Source organism: Pristiophorus japonicus, chromosome 4 (assembly GCF_044704955.1).
Source record: "Pristiophorus japonicus isolate sPriJap1 chromosome 4, sPriJap1.hap1, whole genome shotgun sequence".
NCBI lineage: Eukaryota > Metazoa > Chordata > Chondrichthyes > Pristiophoridae > Pristiophorus > Pristiophorus japonicus.
In genome coordinates this window covers 156,142,835-156,161,281 of record NC_091980.1, presented here as the reverse complement: position 1 = coordinate 156,161,281, position 18,447 = coordinate 156,142,835, and the positions used below count along the sequence as shown (strand labels likewise).

The following is an 18,447-nucleotide window of genomic DNA, read 5'->3' as shown; positions in this document are numbered from 1 at the left end:
TGGGGCCGGGAGTGTTGTGCAGCAAGCCAAAGTAGCAGGCGAGCCCCAAACAATTGAACATGTATCAAATAAGTTAAACAAAGCAGCAGTCTGTATTCATGGAACTAAAGAGACATACCAAAGAGTGTCCCAATATGTGCTTGAGTCAGACAAACTGCCCATCCCACAAGTTTGGGAGAGCAGAGGCACCATTATCGATGCGTTGTTTCGAGAATGTCGAACACTGTCTGTGCACTGTAACATGATCCGCCACGGGCCAGGCAGGGAGAACAGCACTAATGCCCTCAGTTGGCTACCATTGGCCACCACCGGGGTGGAACCAGTGCAGCCTGCAAACCCACTCGTGGTCATAGAAGTGCTAGAAAGCGAGGGGTCAACCGTAACGGCCCCCAGCTTAGGACCTGGACCAGCCAGAATCCCATGTTACCGCCTGCCAAAGGTGAATTGCTAGACGGGATGTGGCAACCTATCCGTTGCAAAGACGAAAGGCCCATCCCAATGTTGCAAAGTAAGGCAGGGTGGCTACACACAGTCGGTGGTCTGGGGCCCCCATACTATGGCCCAGGATCCACGGGGACCACTAGGCCTCCTGCCACTATCGAAAGTCTCAAGGCCATTGCGGCCATTCTGAGCTTGCTAGACCTCAGGGTCAGCGACAATAGCCCAGAGCAGGCAGCCCAAATCACTAAGCTAAGCACCACGCATGTCAATCTAGATTCCCTACAGACCCTGCTATCCTGGGTGCTACGCAGTCACCAGACAGAATCACTCAGAACCAAGCCTTCCGAATGCCATCAGCAGAGAATGCACCATGATTGCTCGGCCCCTCCATGCGACATCAGAATAAGTGATGTAGACCACGTTCAGGCCCCCAGTTGGGCCGCTAGCACCACATTAGCTATGGGGGGAATGGAGTGTATGTGATGAAAACGGAGCGTTTGATTGCGAAATCTTGTACCGGGTTAACACGTAAAGCATTTGGACAAGACCAAATTGCGAACTACAGATAACCAGGAACCACTGTGAAAGGACCTGGCCCCCAGCGACCCACTAACACAATCGACCTCGCCGTCAACCACGAGGATGAACCCACCATGTCAGGACTTCAACCCAGATGATCAACCCAGGGATGCAGGGCACCAGATCGCCTCAACTTGCAAATAACTTGTACATAAGACTTTGGGGGGGCGGGGGGGAGTAATGTTATGTATGTATGTAAACCTCCAGGGCATCAGATTGCCTCAACTTGCAAATAACTTGTACATAAGACTTTGGGGGGGGGGGGGGAGTAATGTTATGTATGTAAACCTCCAGGGCATCAGATCGCCTCAACTTGCAAATAACTTGTACATAAGACTTTGGGGGGGGGGGGGGAGTAATGTTATGTATGTAAACCTCCAGGGCATCAGATCGCCTCAACTTGCAAATAACTTGTACATAAGACTTTAGGGGGGGGGGGGGGAGTAATGTTATGTATGTAAACCTTCAGGGCATCAGATCGCCTCAACTTGCAAATAACTTGTACATAAGACTTTGGGGGGGGGGGGGAGTAATGTTATGTATGTATGTAAACCTCACCAGAATGTAAGACTTGCCACGAGGGGCACACCTGTGGGAGACCTAAAGGTCACCAGTTCACCTGGGGCAAGCAGGGTATAAAAGGTGATTCACCATGCTGCTTCTCCACTCTGGAGTCTGAATAAAGAGACCAAGGTCACAACAGTCCTGTGGATTTATTCTGAACATAACAGTTACTGCAAAAGATAAAAGTTCACGGGGTTGGAGGTAATATATTCGCATGGATAGAGGATTGGTTAACTAACAAAAAACAGAGAGTCGGTACAAATAGATCATTTTCCGGTTGATAAACAGTAACTAGTGGGGTGCTGCAAGGATCGGTGCCAGGGCTTCAATTATTTACAATCTATATTGATGACTTGGATGAAGGGACCGAGTGTAATGTAACCAAGTTTGCTGATGTTACAAAGATGAGTGGGAAAGCAAATTGTGAGGAGGACACAAAAAATCTGCAAAGGGATAATAGACAGGCTCAGTGAGTGGGCAAAAATTTGGCAGATGGAATATAATGTGGGAAAATCCTGACACTACCAAACTGCTAAATGTATTGAGCCTTTTTAAGTTCATACAGTTTGCACAACAAATTCTGAAACTTCCATTATTACAGGCCTAGGTATCAACTCCCAGCAACTGGAATGTTTTCTGCAAAACAGAAAGAATTGTACACCTAAAATTAGCTGGTGTGTTTACGCATCATTTCTTGCTATGTATTATTTTCTAATTATACCCTCTTTGGTTATTGCATCAATCTAGCTCTCGAAAACCATTAGACATTCGATGCCTTTACTGGGGGATGGAAAGTTCAGAGAGTGTACTTGGAACCAGTACAACTATTAAAAATATCTTGGAAGACCCACCCAAAATCAGCGTATCAGTAAAGTCTGCATGAAAACAGCTCAAAGCCCAGCTGTCAGCCAGCACCAAGAGCTGCAAAAGAAAGACTTGCATTTATATAACGCCTTTCACGACCACCGGATGTCTCAAAACGCTTTACAGCCAATGAAGTACTTTTGGAGTGTAGTCACTGTTGTAATGTGGGAAACTTTCAGAAACAGCAATGCGATAATGACCAGATAATCTGTTTTTGTTATGTTGATTGAGGGATAAATATTGGCCCAGGACACCAGGGATAACTCCCCTGCTCTTCTTCGAAATAGTGCCATGGGATCTTTTACATCCACCTGAGAGAGCAGATGGGACCTCGGTTTAACGTCTCATCTGAAAGACAACACCTCCGACAGTGCAGCACTCCCTCAGCACTGCACTGGAGTATCAGCCAAGATTTTATGCTCAGGTCCCTGGAGTGGGACTAGAACCTGACTCAGAGGCGAAGGTGGCATTTAACCCCATCCCTGATTCGATGGTCAACCACCTTCGTGAGGGAGACCTGAAGGGCTGTCAGCCAGGAAGATGTGTAAAATTCTACCTTAACGGGGGAGGGCGAGGCGATGCTAAGACAAATCAAGTATTTACACGAATCAACAGGAAAATTGAGATACTTTATGACTGAAGTTTGTCGCCGGAGAATGCACTTTCTAGTTAAAGGCTGAAATTGTTCAGCTTGTACTTGATATTAAAGGTTGTAAGTAATGTCCAAATGTCATGCTCAATTTGTAAGTTTTCCCATACAAGTGAAGACTAATTTGACTTCTCTCACAACTTGTCAAAAATAGTAAGCTTGAAAGTATCATAACTTCACAAGGAATTAGCAGCTCTGAGCGATTTTAAAAAGATGAAAAGATATCAGAATTGGGGGTGCTAATTGGTAAACCAGTAAGCGGATGAGGGGGCAAAATTGCCCCGCCCCCGTTTGGGGTGACTAATTCAAATTATATGAAAATATATCGCCCGGTGCGAGGTACAGTGAAATGACCCGGAATTCGGGTCTTTAACTCGGAAAAATGTCCGTGCGCTATCGGAGGCGCAGAGGGGCAGAGGCGGGGTGATGTGAGTCGGCGCGGCACTGATGACATCTGCACAACGCGGACATGCCAAGTCACGCTGATGCGTCACAATGTCCCTCCCCTTCAATTAAAGGGGAGGGCCGCTGCGCGCTCTGCAGTCCCTTTGGCGGCCGCCACTGGGCCACCAGGGACTCCCTGACCGAGCCAACACAGCCTATAACGGAGTGTCAGGCTGCAGGATGGAGGCCCGGTCGAGGTGAGGGGCCCCATTGTCAGGCCGACAGAAGAGTCGGCCAACAGGAAAATATGGCGGTCCACAGCTTCCCCTTTAAGGGGAGCCCCAGCAGTGGATGACATCGACCAGTGCCAATCTCGCCGCCCGCGGGGCACAAAGGGGTCGGCGCGAGACAATGAGGGATTGCCGCTCATGGCGATTGCATCATCACCGTACGTGCGCCTACCCGGGGCGCGGCACTAATGGCACAACGCCGCCCAAACCTCCGGGGCAATTTCCTCAGAGGCGCTATCGACCCCTTCCCCGGGCGATAATCTCGTTGCTCCCCATTAGCGCCGCCCGGAAGCATTGTATTTTAGTGCAGTCATTAACCAATTTAAGAAAGACGTGCATTTATATGACCTCAGAGCATCCCAAAGTGTTTTACAGCCAATGAAGCGTAGTCACTGTCGTAATGTAGGAAACATGCCAACCAATTTGCGCACAGCAAGCTCTCATAAATTGCAATGAAATAATGATAATTTGTTTTAATAAGAACATAAGAAATGGGAGCAGGAATAGGCCATTTGGCCCCTCAAGCCTGCTCCACCATTCAGCGAGATCATGGCTGATCTTCAACCTCAACTCCACTTTCCTGCACTATCCCCATATCCCTTGATTCTCCATGCATCCAAAAATTTATCGATCTCAGCCTTGAATAACTCAACGACTGAGCATCCACAGCCCTGTAGGGTAGAGAATTACAAAGATTCACAACCCTCTGAGTGAAGAAATGTTCCCTCATCTCAGTTCTAAATGGAAGACCCCCTTATCCCAAGATTATGGCCCCTAGTTCTAGTCTCTCCAGGGGGAAACAACCTCTCAGCATCTACCCTGTCAAGGCCTCTCAGAATCTTATATGTTTCAATGAAATCACCTCTCATTCTTCTCAACTCCAGAGAGTATTAGCCTATTCTACTCAATCTCTCCTCATAGGACAACCCTCTCATCCCAAGAATCAATCTAATGAACCTTTGCTGCACCCCCTCTAAGGCAATTAAATGCACCCTCAGTGATGTTGATTGAGAGAGAAATATTGGCCACGACATTTAGCAGAACTTACTTGTCCTTCTTCAAATAGTGCCATGGGATATTTTATGTCCATCCGAGAGGGCAGACAGGATCTCAGTTGAACATCTCACCCAAAAGACAGTACCTCCAACAGTGCAGTGATCCCTCGGTACTGCACGGGAGTGTCATTCTGCATTTTGTGCTCAAGTCTCTGGAGTGGGACTTTTGACTCAGAGACAAGAATACTACCCACTGAGCCACGGTTGACATGGTCACCCACTTATTTTAAATATGATAGCAACCACATTAAAAATAGCACACAAAGTAATTTAACCCAAACATTTTAACTCGTGCACTGCCAGGGGGAATTAAGTCCCACAAATGATTCAGGTTGAATCATCACTGCCCCAAGTCAGTTGTATAAATCCCAATTGTGAGTGTGATGAATTATGTATTCAATGGATTACCAGTTAGCTTATATCAGCATTGTTCTCGTTTGTCAATAAGGACAATACTTTATTACCTCCTACATGTTCAGATAAACCAGGTTTGACCCCTTTCCAGAGTAGTCTGTCCACTATCTTGAAAATCCTACTACAGGTAGCAGGAAGCATACATTTCAATATCATGCCTCAGGTAGAAAAATTTGCATTTATATAGTGCCTTTCACAACCATACATTCCTTTTGAAGTGTAGTCACTGTTGTAATGTGGGAAACATGGCAGCCAGTTTGCACACAGTAAGCTCCCACAAACAGCAATGTGATAATGACCAGATAATACTGCACAGAAAGACTCTAGTTCTCAGGGGGATTTTCCCTGAAGGCTAAGATGCAGCATAAGAGTTAGCAGAACCAGGAGATGAAAGTCAGGTTGGAAACAAACCTTCAAGACAGTCTCAACAGCAGCTATGACTGACTTAAGATTAGGGTTATCAGTTATAGTAAACCCCAACTGTCACCATTGACCAGAAACTTAACTGGACCAGTCACATAAATACTGTGCCTACAAGAGCGGGTCAGAGGCTGGGTATTCTGCGGCGAGTGTCTCACCTCTTGACTCCCCAAAGCCTTTGCACCATCTACAAGGCACAAGTCAGGCGTGTGATGGAATACTCTCCATTTGCCTGGATGAGTGCTGCTCCAACAACACTCAAGAAGCTCAACACCATCCAGGACAAAGCTGCCCGCTTGATCAGCACCCCATCCACCACCTTCAACATTCACTCCCTCCACCACCGGTGCACCGTGGCTGCCACCTTTCCCACATTACAACAGTGACTACACTCCAAAAGTACTTCATTGACTAAAACGCTTTGAGACATCCGGTGGTCATGAAAGGTGCTTTATAAATGCAAGTCTTTCTTTCTTTGTGTACCATCTATAAGATGCACTGCGAAGACTCGCCAAGGCTTCTTCGACAGCACCTCCCAAACCCACAACCTCTACCACCAAGAAGGACAAGGGTAACATATGCATTGGAACACCACCACCTCCAAGTTCCCATTCAAGTCATATACCATCCTAACTTGGACATATATCGCTGTTCCTTCATCATTGCTGGGTCAAATGCAGGAACTCCCTCCCCAACAGCGCTGTGGGAGCACCTTCACGACGAGCAAGACCGGAGCTTCCCCTCTGCCGGAATCATCAGCCTTGGCAACTTCAGTATTCTCCACCAACAACAACAACTTGTATTTATATAGCGCCTTTAACATAATGAAACATCCCAAGGTGCTTCACAGGAGTGTTTTAAGACAAAACAAAGAAATTTGACACCGAGCCCTGCAAGGAGAAATTAGCGCAGGTGACCATAAGCTTGGTCAAAGAGGTATGTTTTAAGGAGGGTCTTAAAAGGAGGAAAGAGAGGTAGAGAGGCGGAGAGGTTTAGGAAGGGAGTTCCAGAGCTTGGGGCTCAGGCAACAGAAGGCACGGCCACCAATGGAGGAACGATTATAATCAGGGATGCTCAAGAGGGCAGAATAAAGGAGTGCAGACATCTCGAGGGGTTGTGGAGCTGGAGGAGATTACAGAGATAGGGAGGGGCAAGGCCATGGAGGGATTTGTAAACAAGGATGAGATCTTTGAAATTTTGAAATGAGGCATTGCTTCACTGGAAGCCAATGTAGGTCGGCGAGCACAGGGGTGATGGGTAAACGGAATTTGGTACAAGTTAGGACACGGGCTGCCGAGTTTTGGATCACCTCAAGTTTACGTAGGTTAGAATGTGGGAGGCCATGCCAGGAGTGCGTTGGAATAGTCAAGTCTGGAGGTAACAAAGGCATGGATGAGGGCTTCAGCAGCAATGGATCTGCCTCTCTCCTATTGGTGGGATGAGCACAGAAGCAGAGTCGCTGACATCGTGAATAACCCTCAACAACTTGGCCATCAGCCGACTTGGTTCAGTCGAGTCATACAACTAAACTCCTTGACCATTTACATTGCATCAATGCTGGGTTCCTCAGCCAGAAATCGTCCTCCTGATCGAGACCCAACACCAAAATCACACTGCAGGCTCGCCTTGTTTGGCACAATATCAGCCAACTGGAAAAGTTATTTGCTGCTTTTTCCCTCTTTTGATTCTGCTAATGATGTATTTGATGTTATTGTAGTTTCCACCGAAGATTTCTGGCTTTACTCTTCCCTTTGGTCAGGTCTGGTGCTGCCTGTTGTTCCACTGACCTCATCACAAAAGGCACCTAGTGTCTTCATCGATGGGAAGCCTCCTGAAGCACTGTACTTTCTGTGCGTAACCTTCAAACCAACTCTTCCAGTTGTTAAAAGCAACTTTATTGAAAAGAAGCATGGACTGAGATCTTTCTGACCTCCAGCACTCACTCTATCTGGTCCCTTGCCAAAACTTCCTCTTGCAGGTTCTCTGAATCTTTCCTGCCACCCGGTCTGTACAGTTGCAAGCTCAGCTAAAGAGAAAGCTGTCCATGGGGCGATGAGGCCTTTCCGTCCGGGGGCAGGCGGATGGGCCGACCCATCCGAAATTGCCCCCAGGCTGGGGCCAGCGGGAACAAGTTTCTGCCCCGACCCGTGTTCCCACCCCGCCCGGCGCTCCGACCCGTTTTCGGCCACGCGCCGACCCATTACCGCCCGGCGGTGATCTCTTTCCGTCCCATGAGGGAAATTGTCCCGTAGGAGTGCAGTCGCTGCCACTCGGTACCCCTGACGGGAAGCTGCCAGTGGCTGGGCGGTGTGGCCGCCCTTAAAGAGGAGGGAGCTCCGTCGTGGCCGCCATTTTATTTTAATTGTCGGCTGGCTTTGCAGTCGGCCCAACAATGGCGGCCACCAGTTCGGCCGGGCCATCAACAGGCAGCCCGATGACACCGCTCACCTTCCGCCCCACTCCCGACGCATTTCCGCCCCTTTGCTGCCCCAAACATCGCCCTGATCAATGTTTCCAAAGAAAAGAGGACAATTCCCCTCTATTCTCCGCCCCATCGAGTCGGGAGGAGAATCTTCATTTAATTCAAATTATCCACCCCAAACGGGGCGGAGGGCAATTTTGGCCCCTAAGTTCCATCCCTGCCAACCTTGCCCCATACTTCATTCTCCAGCTTCCACTAAGACCCCTGGTCCAGATAGTACCTTTCCTACTGTCCTCAAGATGTGCGCTTCTGAACTTAGCCCTGGCCTTTACAGTGTCGGCAATCTCACTTGTTTGCTGTCCAAGTTTTCTTACCTTGGAAACCTGCTCTTGTTCACCCTCTCCCTAGGGAAGTTCGGTCCTCCTAACCTTCCAGTTATAGCCCTAACATACTCCCACTCACCTGCCCTTTCCCATAACCCTGAAAATCTTTCCTTTTCAAGTATAAAGCCAATTACCTTCTGAAAGTTACTACTGAATCTGCTTCCATCCCCTTCAGGCAGTACATTCCAGATCACAGCAACTCGCCACCTTAAAAATTTTTTTTATCTCGTTCTTTTACCAATTATCTTAAATCTGTGCCCTCTGGTTACCAACCCTCCTGCCACTGGAAACAGTTTTTCCTTATTTACTCCAACAAAACGCCTCCTGATTTTGAACACCTCTATTAATTCCCCCCTTAACGTTCCCTGCTCCAAGGAGAACAACGCCACTTCTCCAGTCTCTCCACATAATTGAAGTCCCGCATCCTTGGCTACTATTCTAGTAAACCTCTTCTCTACCCTCGCCAAGGCCTTGACATCCTTCCTAAAGTGTGGTGCCCAGAATTGGCCACAATAGCCAGCTGAGGCCTAACCAGAGATTTGTTTAACTTTTGTACTCTATGCCTCTATTTATGAAGCCCAGGATCCCGTAAGCTTGCTTAACTGCTTTTTGAACCTGCCCTGCCACTTTCAATGATTTGTGCTCATATACCCCTAAGTCTCTCTGTTCATGAGCCCCCTTTAAAATTGCACCATTTAGGTTTATATGGCCAATACGAGGAAGTCCAGAACCAGGGATCACAGTCTAAGGATAAGGGGCAGGCCATTTAGGACCGAGATGAGGAGAAACTTCTTCACTCAGAGAATTGTGAACCTGTGGAATTCTCTACCGCAGAAAGTTGTTGATGACAGTTCGTTAGATATATTCAAAAGGGAGTTAGATATGGCCCTTACGGCTAAAGGGATCAAGGGGTATGGAGAGAAAGCAGGAAAGGGGTACTGAGGTGATTGATCAGCCATGATCTTATTGAATGGTGGTGCAGGCTCGAAGGGTCGAATGGCCTACTCCTGCACCTATTTTTTATGCTTCTATGTTTCAATCCTCATTCTTACTGCCAAAATGCATCACTTCATACTTCCCTGCTCTAAATGTAATCTGCCATGTGTCTGTCCATTTCACCAGTCTATATCCTCCTGAAGCCCTCCTGTATGGCTCAGAGATATGGACTATGTACAGTAGTAATACCCGCCATCCTGTATGGCTCAGAGATATGGACCATGTACAGTAGACACCTCAAGTCGCTGGAGAAATACCACCAACGATGTCTCCGCAAGATCCTACAAACCCCCTGGGAGGACAGACGCACCAACATTAGTGTCCTCGACCAGGCCAACATCCCCAGCATCGCAGCACTGACCACACTTGATCAGCTCCGCTGGGCAGGCCACATAGTTCGCATGCCTGACACGATACTCCCAAAGCAAGCGCTCTACTCAGAACTCCTTCACGGCAAACAAGCCAAAGGTGGGCAGCAGAAATGTTACAAGGACACCCTCAAAGCCTCCCTGATAAAGTGCAACATCCCCACCGACACCTAGGAATCCCCTGGCCAAAGACCAGTCCGCCCTAAGTGGTGGAAGTGCATCCGGGAGGGTGCTGAGCATCTCGAGTCTCTTCGCGAGAGCATGCAGAAATCAAGCGCAGGCAACGGAAAGAGCGTGCGGCAAACCTGTCCCACCCTCCCTTACCCTCAACGACTGTCTATCCCACCTGTGACAGGGTCTGTGGTTCTCGTATTGGACTGTTCAGCCACCTAAGGACTCATTTTAAGAGTGGAAGCAAGTCTTCCTCGATTCCGAGGGACTGCCTATGATGATGATGATGTTACTGTTACTGCATTTCCGAGTTTCGTGTAATCTGCAAACATTTAAATCATGCCCTGTACACCCAGGTCCAGCTGGAATGTCAAAGAGCAGTGGTCCCAACACCGACCCCTGGCGGACAGCAGTGCGTACTACCCTCCGGGCTGGAAAGCACCCGTTCACCCTCCTCTCTGCCCTTCAGCCAGTTCTCTATCCACACAGCCACTGCCCCTTTAATTTACTCGATCACAAACGCAGGAATAAAAGCTTGACAAAAGACCAATCCACCAAGGCGACGTGGGTTTGAACTTTAAACCATAAAAGTTCAGCTGCAAAGTGTGTGTTTGTGCAAAGATAAAGAGCGGATGTCTCACACCTTGCACTAAGCCCACTACCCCCGGGTGTCTGGGCAACAGTTGCCCCAATACTTGCACTATTTGTGGAACTACCTACAGGGCTGGGGAGAGCGGACCTGGCTGACTATTCCCGGCGCCCATTCTGCTCAGTAACTGGCTGTACTTCCCTGACATACTCAGCCTGTGACCCACATCACGCAGTAATCTCTTTAACTTCACATTTAACCATTTGCAGTATTTCCATTTACTCGCACGGTTGCAAACAGTGACCATAAGCGAGCTCTGAAACCGTGCAACCCCCTCCCTGTAACTAAGTGTCCCCTTTACTGGCAGTGCCAAGTTACTTGCAATGACTTGCAGCAGAGATACCCGCATTTAGTCGGTAGTTGTGTACTTACAGGGGAGGCTGGGATTAACGCCAGGGTCTGCACAATGAGCAGGGGCAGGAGAAGGTCCATGTCGGGCGGACAGTGCAATGCACAAAGTGCGCGGCGGCTCCTGGAGCAGCTCACTGGCCGGCCCTCAGCCCAGGGTAACACTCGCTGCACACACACAGCACCAGCACTCAGCCGTCCCGCCGCTCTGCTCCAACATCCTGCAGTGCTGCTGCTCTCTCACTGCCTGCACCCGCGGCCCCAGTTCCCAGCTCCGGGGGGCGGGCAGGGGGAAGTCCCGTGGGGGGGGGGGGACAGGGGAGAGGGGGAATGGGCAAGGGGGAGAGGCAAAAGGGGGAAAGGGGCCAGAAGAGGGGGGCCCTGGGGGGGAGGCTCGGGGTGTTAGAACTAGGGGGTCCAGGGGAGGGGGGCTGGGAGGGAAAGGGGGCAAGGAGAATGGGGAGGGGGATAGGCGAGAGAGAAAGGGGGAGGGGAAGGGGAGGAGAGGGGCATGGGAATGGGGAAAGGGGAAAGAGGTGAGAGGGCAGGGGAGAGGAGAAAGGGGAGGGCAAAGGGAAAGAGGGGGAGGAGAAATAGGAAATGGAGGGGAGAGGGGAAAGAGGCAAGGGGGCAGGGGAGAGGGTAAAGGAGAGTGGAGGGAGAAAGGGGGAAGGGGAAAGGAGCAAGGGGGAAAGGGGCAATGGGAAAGGGGGCAAGGAGGAAGGGGAAAGGGACAAGGGGAAAGGGTCATGGGGAAAGGGACAAGGGGAAAGGGTCATGGGGAAAGGGACAAGGGGAAAGGGTCATAGGGAAAGGGGCATGGAGCAAGGGTCAAGGAGAAAGTGGCAAGGGGGAAAGGAGGAAGGGTCAAGGAGGAAGGGGCAATGGTCAAGGGCGAAGGGGGAAGGGACAAGGGGGCTAGGGGCAGTGTAAGTGGAGCCAAGCAGGGGGAGTAGAGCAGGAGGAAGGTACAAAAAGGTGCAAAAAGGGGCAGGTGAAAGGAGAATGGATCATGGGAAACAGAGCAAGAAGAAAGGGGAAAACGGCAGGGGAGCTGGGGGAGGGGTAGAGTGAGGTGGGGGAGGGGCAGAGTGAGGTGAAGCATGTGATATATTCTTACGACATCACTAAGAAGCACACTACACAAGATGGCTCTTAACAGAAACTGTCATTGTGTGACCTTGCCACATGGCCCTTTTATTTACATCAGTAGTTGTATTACTTTGTGAGACCATCAGGTGAAATGGTAGTCCACTAGGGGGAGCTCTTTTACACTTCTCCCTCCTTATTGAAGAAGTAATCATCATCAAAACTTGCATAGTTTACAACTTGCAAACTTGTATACACAACAAAAGATATGGACACATGTTTCCATATTTACAAATCAAACTTAACCACTAGTTTTCTGTTTCGAAGAGGATACCTTCTTCCTTGAACAGAACTTTCCAATCTTGTTTTAGGACTTAGACTCATTCTGGGCTGAGCCTGAGGAGAGTTTTCCTCTCAGGGTGACCCCTAATCTACATTTTGACTTTCCACAACTTCAGACAGTTTGTCTGCCCGACTCAGACTCAGACTTAAATTCTGACTTTCTCTTGGACTTGTTTCTAGTTCATCTGGTGTAGGATTTGCTACTGGTACTCTACTTGTAACAAGACTATCTGACTCATCAGAAATAATCGAATCATTCCAACTTTCAACTCCTTCCACATCTGTAGGTAAAATCTGATCAATGTGAACAAACCGAACCTGTCCATGATCAAACATCTTGACCAAATATGTGCGAGGACCACATATCTTCACTACTCTTCCTGGTAACCACCTTAACCATTTATGGTGATGGTTCTTCACTCTAACCTTCTGATTCAATGTCACACTTCTCTCTCTTACTCTACCTCTATCATGACTCTTTTTCTGTCTTGATTGTTTCTCTTCTACTGACTGTGCCAAGTTTGGCTTTAACAATGAGAACCTGGTTCATGGCTGTCGTTTGAGAAATAACTCTGCCGGTGTTCTATTTTCTATTAGAGGAGTATTTCAATAAGTAATCAGAAAATTAGCCAATTTGTGGTCAAACGACAACCGCCATTTATTTGGATTTAGATCCAACATTTGCTTGATGAGGGCACAATTTGTACTGTGTGCTCTGTTGCACATTTGAAGCAGGGTGGTATAATAGAACATTGGTATGTTTCACACCAATTCTGCTCATGAACTGTGCAAATTCTTCTGAACAAAATTGCAGCCCATTATCAGACACAATTTCTCCTGGAAGGCCATATGAAAAAAACAATCTTCGCAAATTGTCTAGTGTTTTACTTGTTGTTATTTTCCGCAACGGTAACACCTCTACCCACTTTGATTGACTATCAATCACAATGAACAATTGTGTCCTTCTTGCTCAGCAAAATCTACATGTCACCTTTGCCATACCCTGGGAGGTCATTTCCATGGCTGTAATGGTACTCTTACTTACCGATTGACATGTTGTACACTGACTAACGATGTACTCTATATCTTTATCTAAACCTGGTCATCATAACTAACTGCATGCAAAACTCTTGGTCAAGCACATTCCCAGATGCTGATCATGAAGGAACCCCTGAACTTATTTGGGATAACCATTCTTGGATCCCACATGATACAATCTTTATCCACTGACAATTCATTCCTACGAACAAAATATGGATGAATACCTCGGATACCTGGTTTGGCCAGCCATTTGCTAGGTAATCATACACCTTACACATAACTGGGTCACGTTTGGTTGCTCTACCAATCTCTTCAGCTGTGACTGGCAGTTCATCAATGTATGAAAAATAGAACACTTCTTCCTTATTGGGTGTAACTTGTGAAGGGGATGGCAATCTGGACATAGCATCAGCATTACTGTGATCAGCTGATCGTCTGTACTCAATGCCGTATGTATATGCTGACAAAATCAAAGCCCATCTCTGATAAGGGATTCAGGCTGCAGCTAAGGTCGGAACTGGGGACTTTGGATGGATGATTGCTGTCAGAGGCTTATGGTCAGTAACTATGGTAAACTACGACCATACAAGTATTTATGGATTATTTAAGGAATTTGCAGATGACACTAAGCTGGGTGGCAGGGCGAGCTGCGAGGAGGATGCTAAGAGGCTGCAGGGGGACTTGGACAGGTTAGATGAGTGGGCAAATGCATGGCAGATGCAGTATAATGTGGATAAATGTGAGGTTACAGGAAGGCAGATTATTATCTGAATGGAGACCTGGGTGCCATGGTACATCAGTCATTGAAGGTAGGCATGCAGGTACAGCAGGCAGTGAAGAAAGCAAATGGCATGCTGGCCTTCATAGCGAGAGGATTTGCATATAGGAGCAGGGAGGTCTTGCTGCAGTTGTACAGGGCCTTGGTGAGACCACACCATGAGTATTGTGTGCAGTTTTGGTCTCCTAATCTGAGGAAGGACGTGCTTGCTATTGAGGAAGTACAGCAAAGGTTCACCAGACTGATTCCTGGATGGCAGGACTGACATATGAGGAAAGACTAGATTGGCTGGGCTTGTACTCATTGGAATTTAGAAGAATGAGAGGGGATCTCATAAAAACATATAAAATTCTGATGGGTTTGGACAGGTTAGATGCAGGAAGAATGTTCCCGATGTTGGGGAAGTGCAGAACCAGGGGTCACAATCTAAGGATAAGGGGTAAGCCATTTAGGACCGAGATGAGGAGAAACTTTTTCATCCAGAGAGTTGTGAACCTGTGGAATTTTCTGCCACAGAAAGTTGTGGTGTCCAGTTCATTGGACATATTCAAAATGGAGTTAGATGTGACTCTTACGGCTAAAGGGATCAGGGGGTATGGAGAGAAGGCAGGGGTGGGGTACTGACGTTGCATGATCAGCCATGATCATATTGAATGGTGGTGCAGGCTCGAAGGGCCGAATGGCCTGCTCCTGCACCTATTTTCTGTGTTTCTATGTTTCTGCACCCCAAAAATCAATGCCAAAGCTTTCCTTTCGATCTGCACATAATTACTGAGAGTGCGTGAAGCAAAAGCAATTGATCTCTCCTCCCCACTATCTAGTATATGAGAGATCACTGCCCCAACTCCATATGGAGAGGCATCACATGCTAGCTTGATCTCCTTAGATATGTCATAGTGAACTAACATGGTACTCTCTACCAACTGGCCTTTACGCTCCTTGAATGCTGTATCGCATTCTTCTGACTACTTCCAATGGACTTGTTTTTTCAACAGCTCAATGGATTTAACACTGTAGCTAATTTTGGTAGGGACTTCCCATAATAGTTTGAAAGACCCAAATATGATCAAAGTTCAATGACATTCCTGGGAGTGCGTGCATTTCTGATTGCATCCAGCTTTCCCTTGGTTGGATGTAAAGCATCTTTGTCTACTCTGTGCCCTAAGTACTCCACTGAGTTTTGAAATAACTCACACTTGTGAGAAGTCACTCATACTCTGTGCTTCTCTAGCCATGTGAGCACTTCATTCAATACGTTATTATGGATTTGCCTGCTGAAATGAGCATGTAATCTAAATAAGATGACATCTAAACAAGGTCCTGCAAATCCACTGGGAGGATAGATAGACCAACGTTAGTGTTCTCGCTCAGACCAACATCCCCAGCATCGAAGCATTCGCTACACTCGACCAGCTCTGTTGGGCGGGCCACATCGTCCGCATACCCAACACGAGACTCCCAAAGCACTACTCGGAACTCCTACATGCCAAGCAAGCCCCAGGTGGGCAGAGGAAATGCTTCAAGGACACCCTCAAAGCCTCCTTAATAAAGTGCAACATCCCCACCGGCACCTGGGGATCCCTGGTCCAAGACTGCCCTAAGTGAAGGAAGAATATCCGGGAGGGCACTAAGCACCTCGAGTCTCGTCGGCGAGCATGCAGAAATCAAGCGCAGACAGCGGAAGGAGCGTGCGGAAAACCAGACTCCCCACCCACCCTTGCCTCCAACGATTGTCTGTCCCACCTGTGACAGAGACTGTAATTCCCATATAGAAATATAGAAACATAGAAATTTACAGTGCAGAAGGCCATTTCGGCCCATTGTGTCCGTGCCGGCCAACAAAAAGCCACATGGCCCTTGGTCAGCTGCCCTAAAAGTTATATATAAATCTGTGAACAATGACGTAAAGGCAAAGAGCATCCAGTCCAACCAGTCTGCCTCACCACAACTGCGACACCGCTTATACTAAAACATTCTACACTCCACCACAACCGGAACCATGCGATCTCCTGGGAAAGGCAAAAAACAGATATAAACCCAGGCCAATTTAGGGAGAAAAAAATCTGGAAAAATTCTTCTCCAACCCATCCAGGCGATCGACACTAGTCCAGGAGATCACCCTGGCCGTATTCTATTCCCTGCAGTACTTACCATTATATCTGCTCCATCCAACAAAAGGTCATCCAGTCTAATCCCAATTACCAGCTCTAGGTCCGTAACCCTGCAGGTTACTGCACTTTAACTGCCCATCCAACCAAGTGGTGAGGTTTTCTGCATCCACCACTCTTCCAGGCAGTGAGTTCCAGATCCCCAATATTGAACTGTACAGTCGCCTGAGAATTCATTTTTAGAGTGGAAGCAAGTCTTCCTCTATTTCAAGGGACTGCCTATGATGATGATGATGATGATGATCTAAATAACACATTACCCCTTCACCATTTGGAATATGGCGGGAGCGGAAGACACTCCAAATGGTAGCCTATTAAATTGAAATTGGCCTAGATGAGTACTTATAGTCAAGTATGACTTGGACTCCTCATCGAGCTCAAGTTGTAAGTAGGCATTTGTCAGATCTAACTTTGAGAAGGTCTGGCCATATGTCAGCATTGTGAACAAATCTTCTACATTAGGCAATGTATTGGGTAGATTACCCTCTAGAACTTGGTTTGCGGTTACTTTATAATCACCACACAACCTTACCTTACCATCGGACTTAGGCACAACAACAATGGGTGTAGCCCAATTACTTAGATCATCCTTAGAGATAATGTTCTCAGTTTCTAGTCTTTTGAGTTCTTGCTCAACTTTCTGCATGAGTACGTATGGTACAGGACGTGGCTTGCAGTAAACTGGTCTTGCGTCCTTCTGCACGATGATACTGCCTGTTTCACAGAATACCTTTGGATACCACTTGGTGATGTCAGCTTTTGATGCAAATTTCCACATGAAAAATCTCATTCCAATCCAGCTTCTGTGATCCCACCAATTTCTATCTATCAAGGCAGGCTTGTCTCCTGACACTACTAAGAGAAGCAAGCTTTGAAACTGATCCTTATATTTCACCGATATGATGATACATCCTACAACAGGGATTTGCTCTCCTGTGTGATCTCGCAGCTCTATCTTCGCTTTCTCCAGTGGAAAGTCACACAACTTGTCGAGATATAGTGATTCCGGTACTATGCTCACGGATATGCCAGTGTCGATTCCCATGGGTATCCTGGCTCCTGCAACGTCTACTTGGATGACGGTACTTCATGAATCGCTGTGAGAATCGTGCTTCTGATGACGTGTAACTCCAGAACCTCCACATCCTATTGCTTCTGTTCAATGCTATATAGTGTCTGGCGATTTCTACTCATAGCATTGAAAGTTGGTTTACTCTTCAGTCGGCATGCCTTCACAAAATGCCCAGTTTTCTTGCAGAAGACACACTCTGCCTTCACATATGGCCAGCTTTAAGCAATGTGTTGTCCCAAACACCGATAGCACGACTTCAATGTATTGTTACCATGGCCAATTGCTGAGGCCTTGGGGCCCAAGTGCCTTTTACTTTTAACATCCAGGCGATTCACCTTGGTTGTCTGATGACTGGAAATAGTGTGAAATTCTCGGGAGTATTGGTCAGCCATATCCATCGACATAGCTGTCTGACAAGCTAAATCAAAAGTCAAGTTAGGCGTTGTCAACAATTTTCTTTTGATTGCTTCAATTATCATCCCACAACAAGGTGGTCACGCAATGCTCGGTCCTGAAAGTTTCCAAAATGACAGTGAATGGATAGTTTTTTTAAAGCTACAATGTACTCAGTAATACCCTCGTCAATTAATTGATCTTGGACACCGAGGGCTAAATACCTCTGAATCTCTAGAGCAGTATAGAAAATGCAGGGGTGAAATTAAAAAGGATATTAGGAAAGCAAAGAGAGAGCTTGAACAATTCTTGACAAATAAATCAAGGAAAACCCAAAGATGTTTTATAAATATATTAAGATCAAGAGAATAACTAAAGAAAGGATAAGGCCTATGAAGGTAATCTGTGTGTGGAGGCAGGAGAGGTGGGTATGGTTCTTAATGAATACTTTGTGTCCGTTTTCACAAAAGAGAGGGGCGATGCAGACACTGCTATCGGGGAGGAGGAGTGTAAAATATTAGATGAAATATACATAGTGAGAGGGGAGGTATTAAGGGGTTTAGCAGC

At 47.3% G+C, this 18,447-nt stretch overlaps 1 protein-coding gene across 3 annotated transcripts in view; it reads right to left on the bottom strand.

Annotated features, from left to right (window-relative positions):
* The window catches only part of paplna (papilin a, proteoglycan-like sulfated glycoprotein), a 279,507-nt gene extending 268,274 nt beyond the window's left edge, over positions 1-11,233 (bottom strand). For all 3 annotated transcript variants that reach the window (XM_070878697.1, XM_070878699.1, XM_070878698.1), the window contains exon 1: positions 11,022-11,233. In XM_070878697.1, the coding sequence (XP_070734798.1) occupies positions 11,022-11,081 (60 nt within the window). In that variant the 5' untranslated portion in view covers positions 11,082-11,233. The remainder of the gene's footprint in view (positions 1-11,021) is intronic.
* Positions 11,234-18,447: the final 7,214 nt, after the last annotated feature.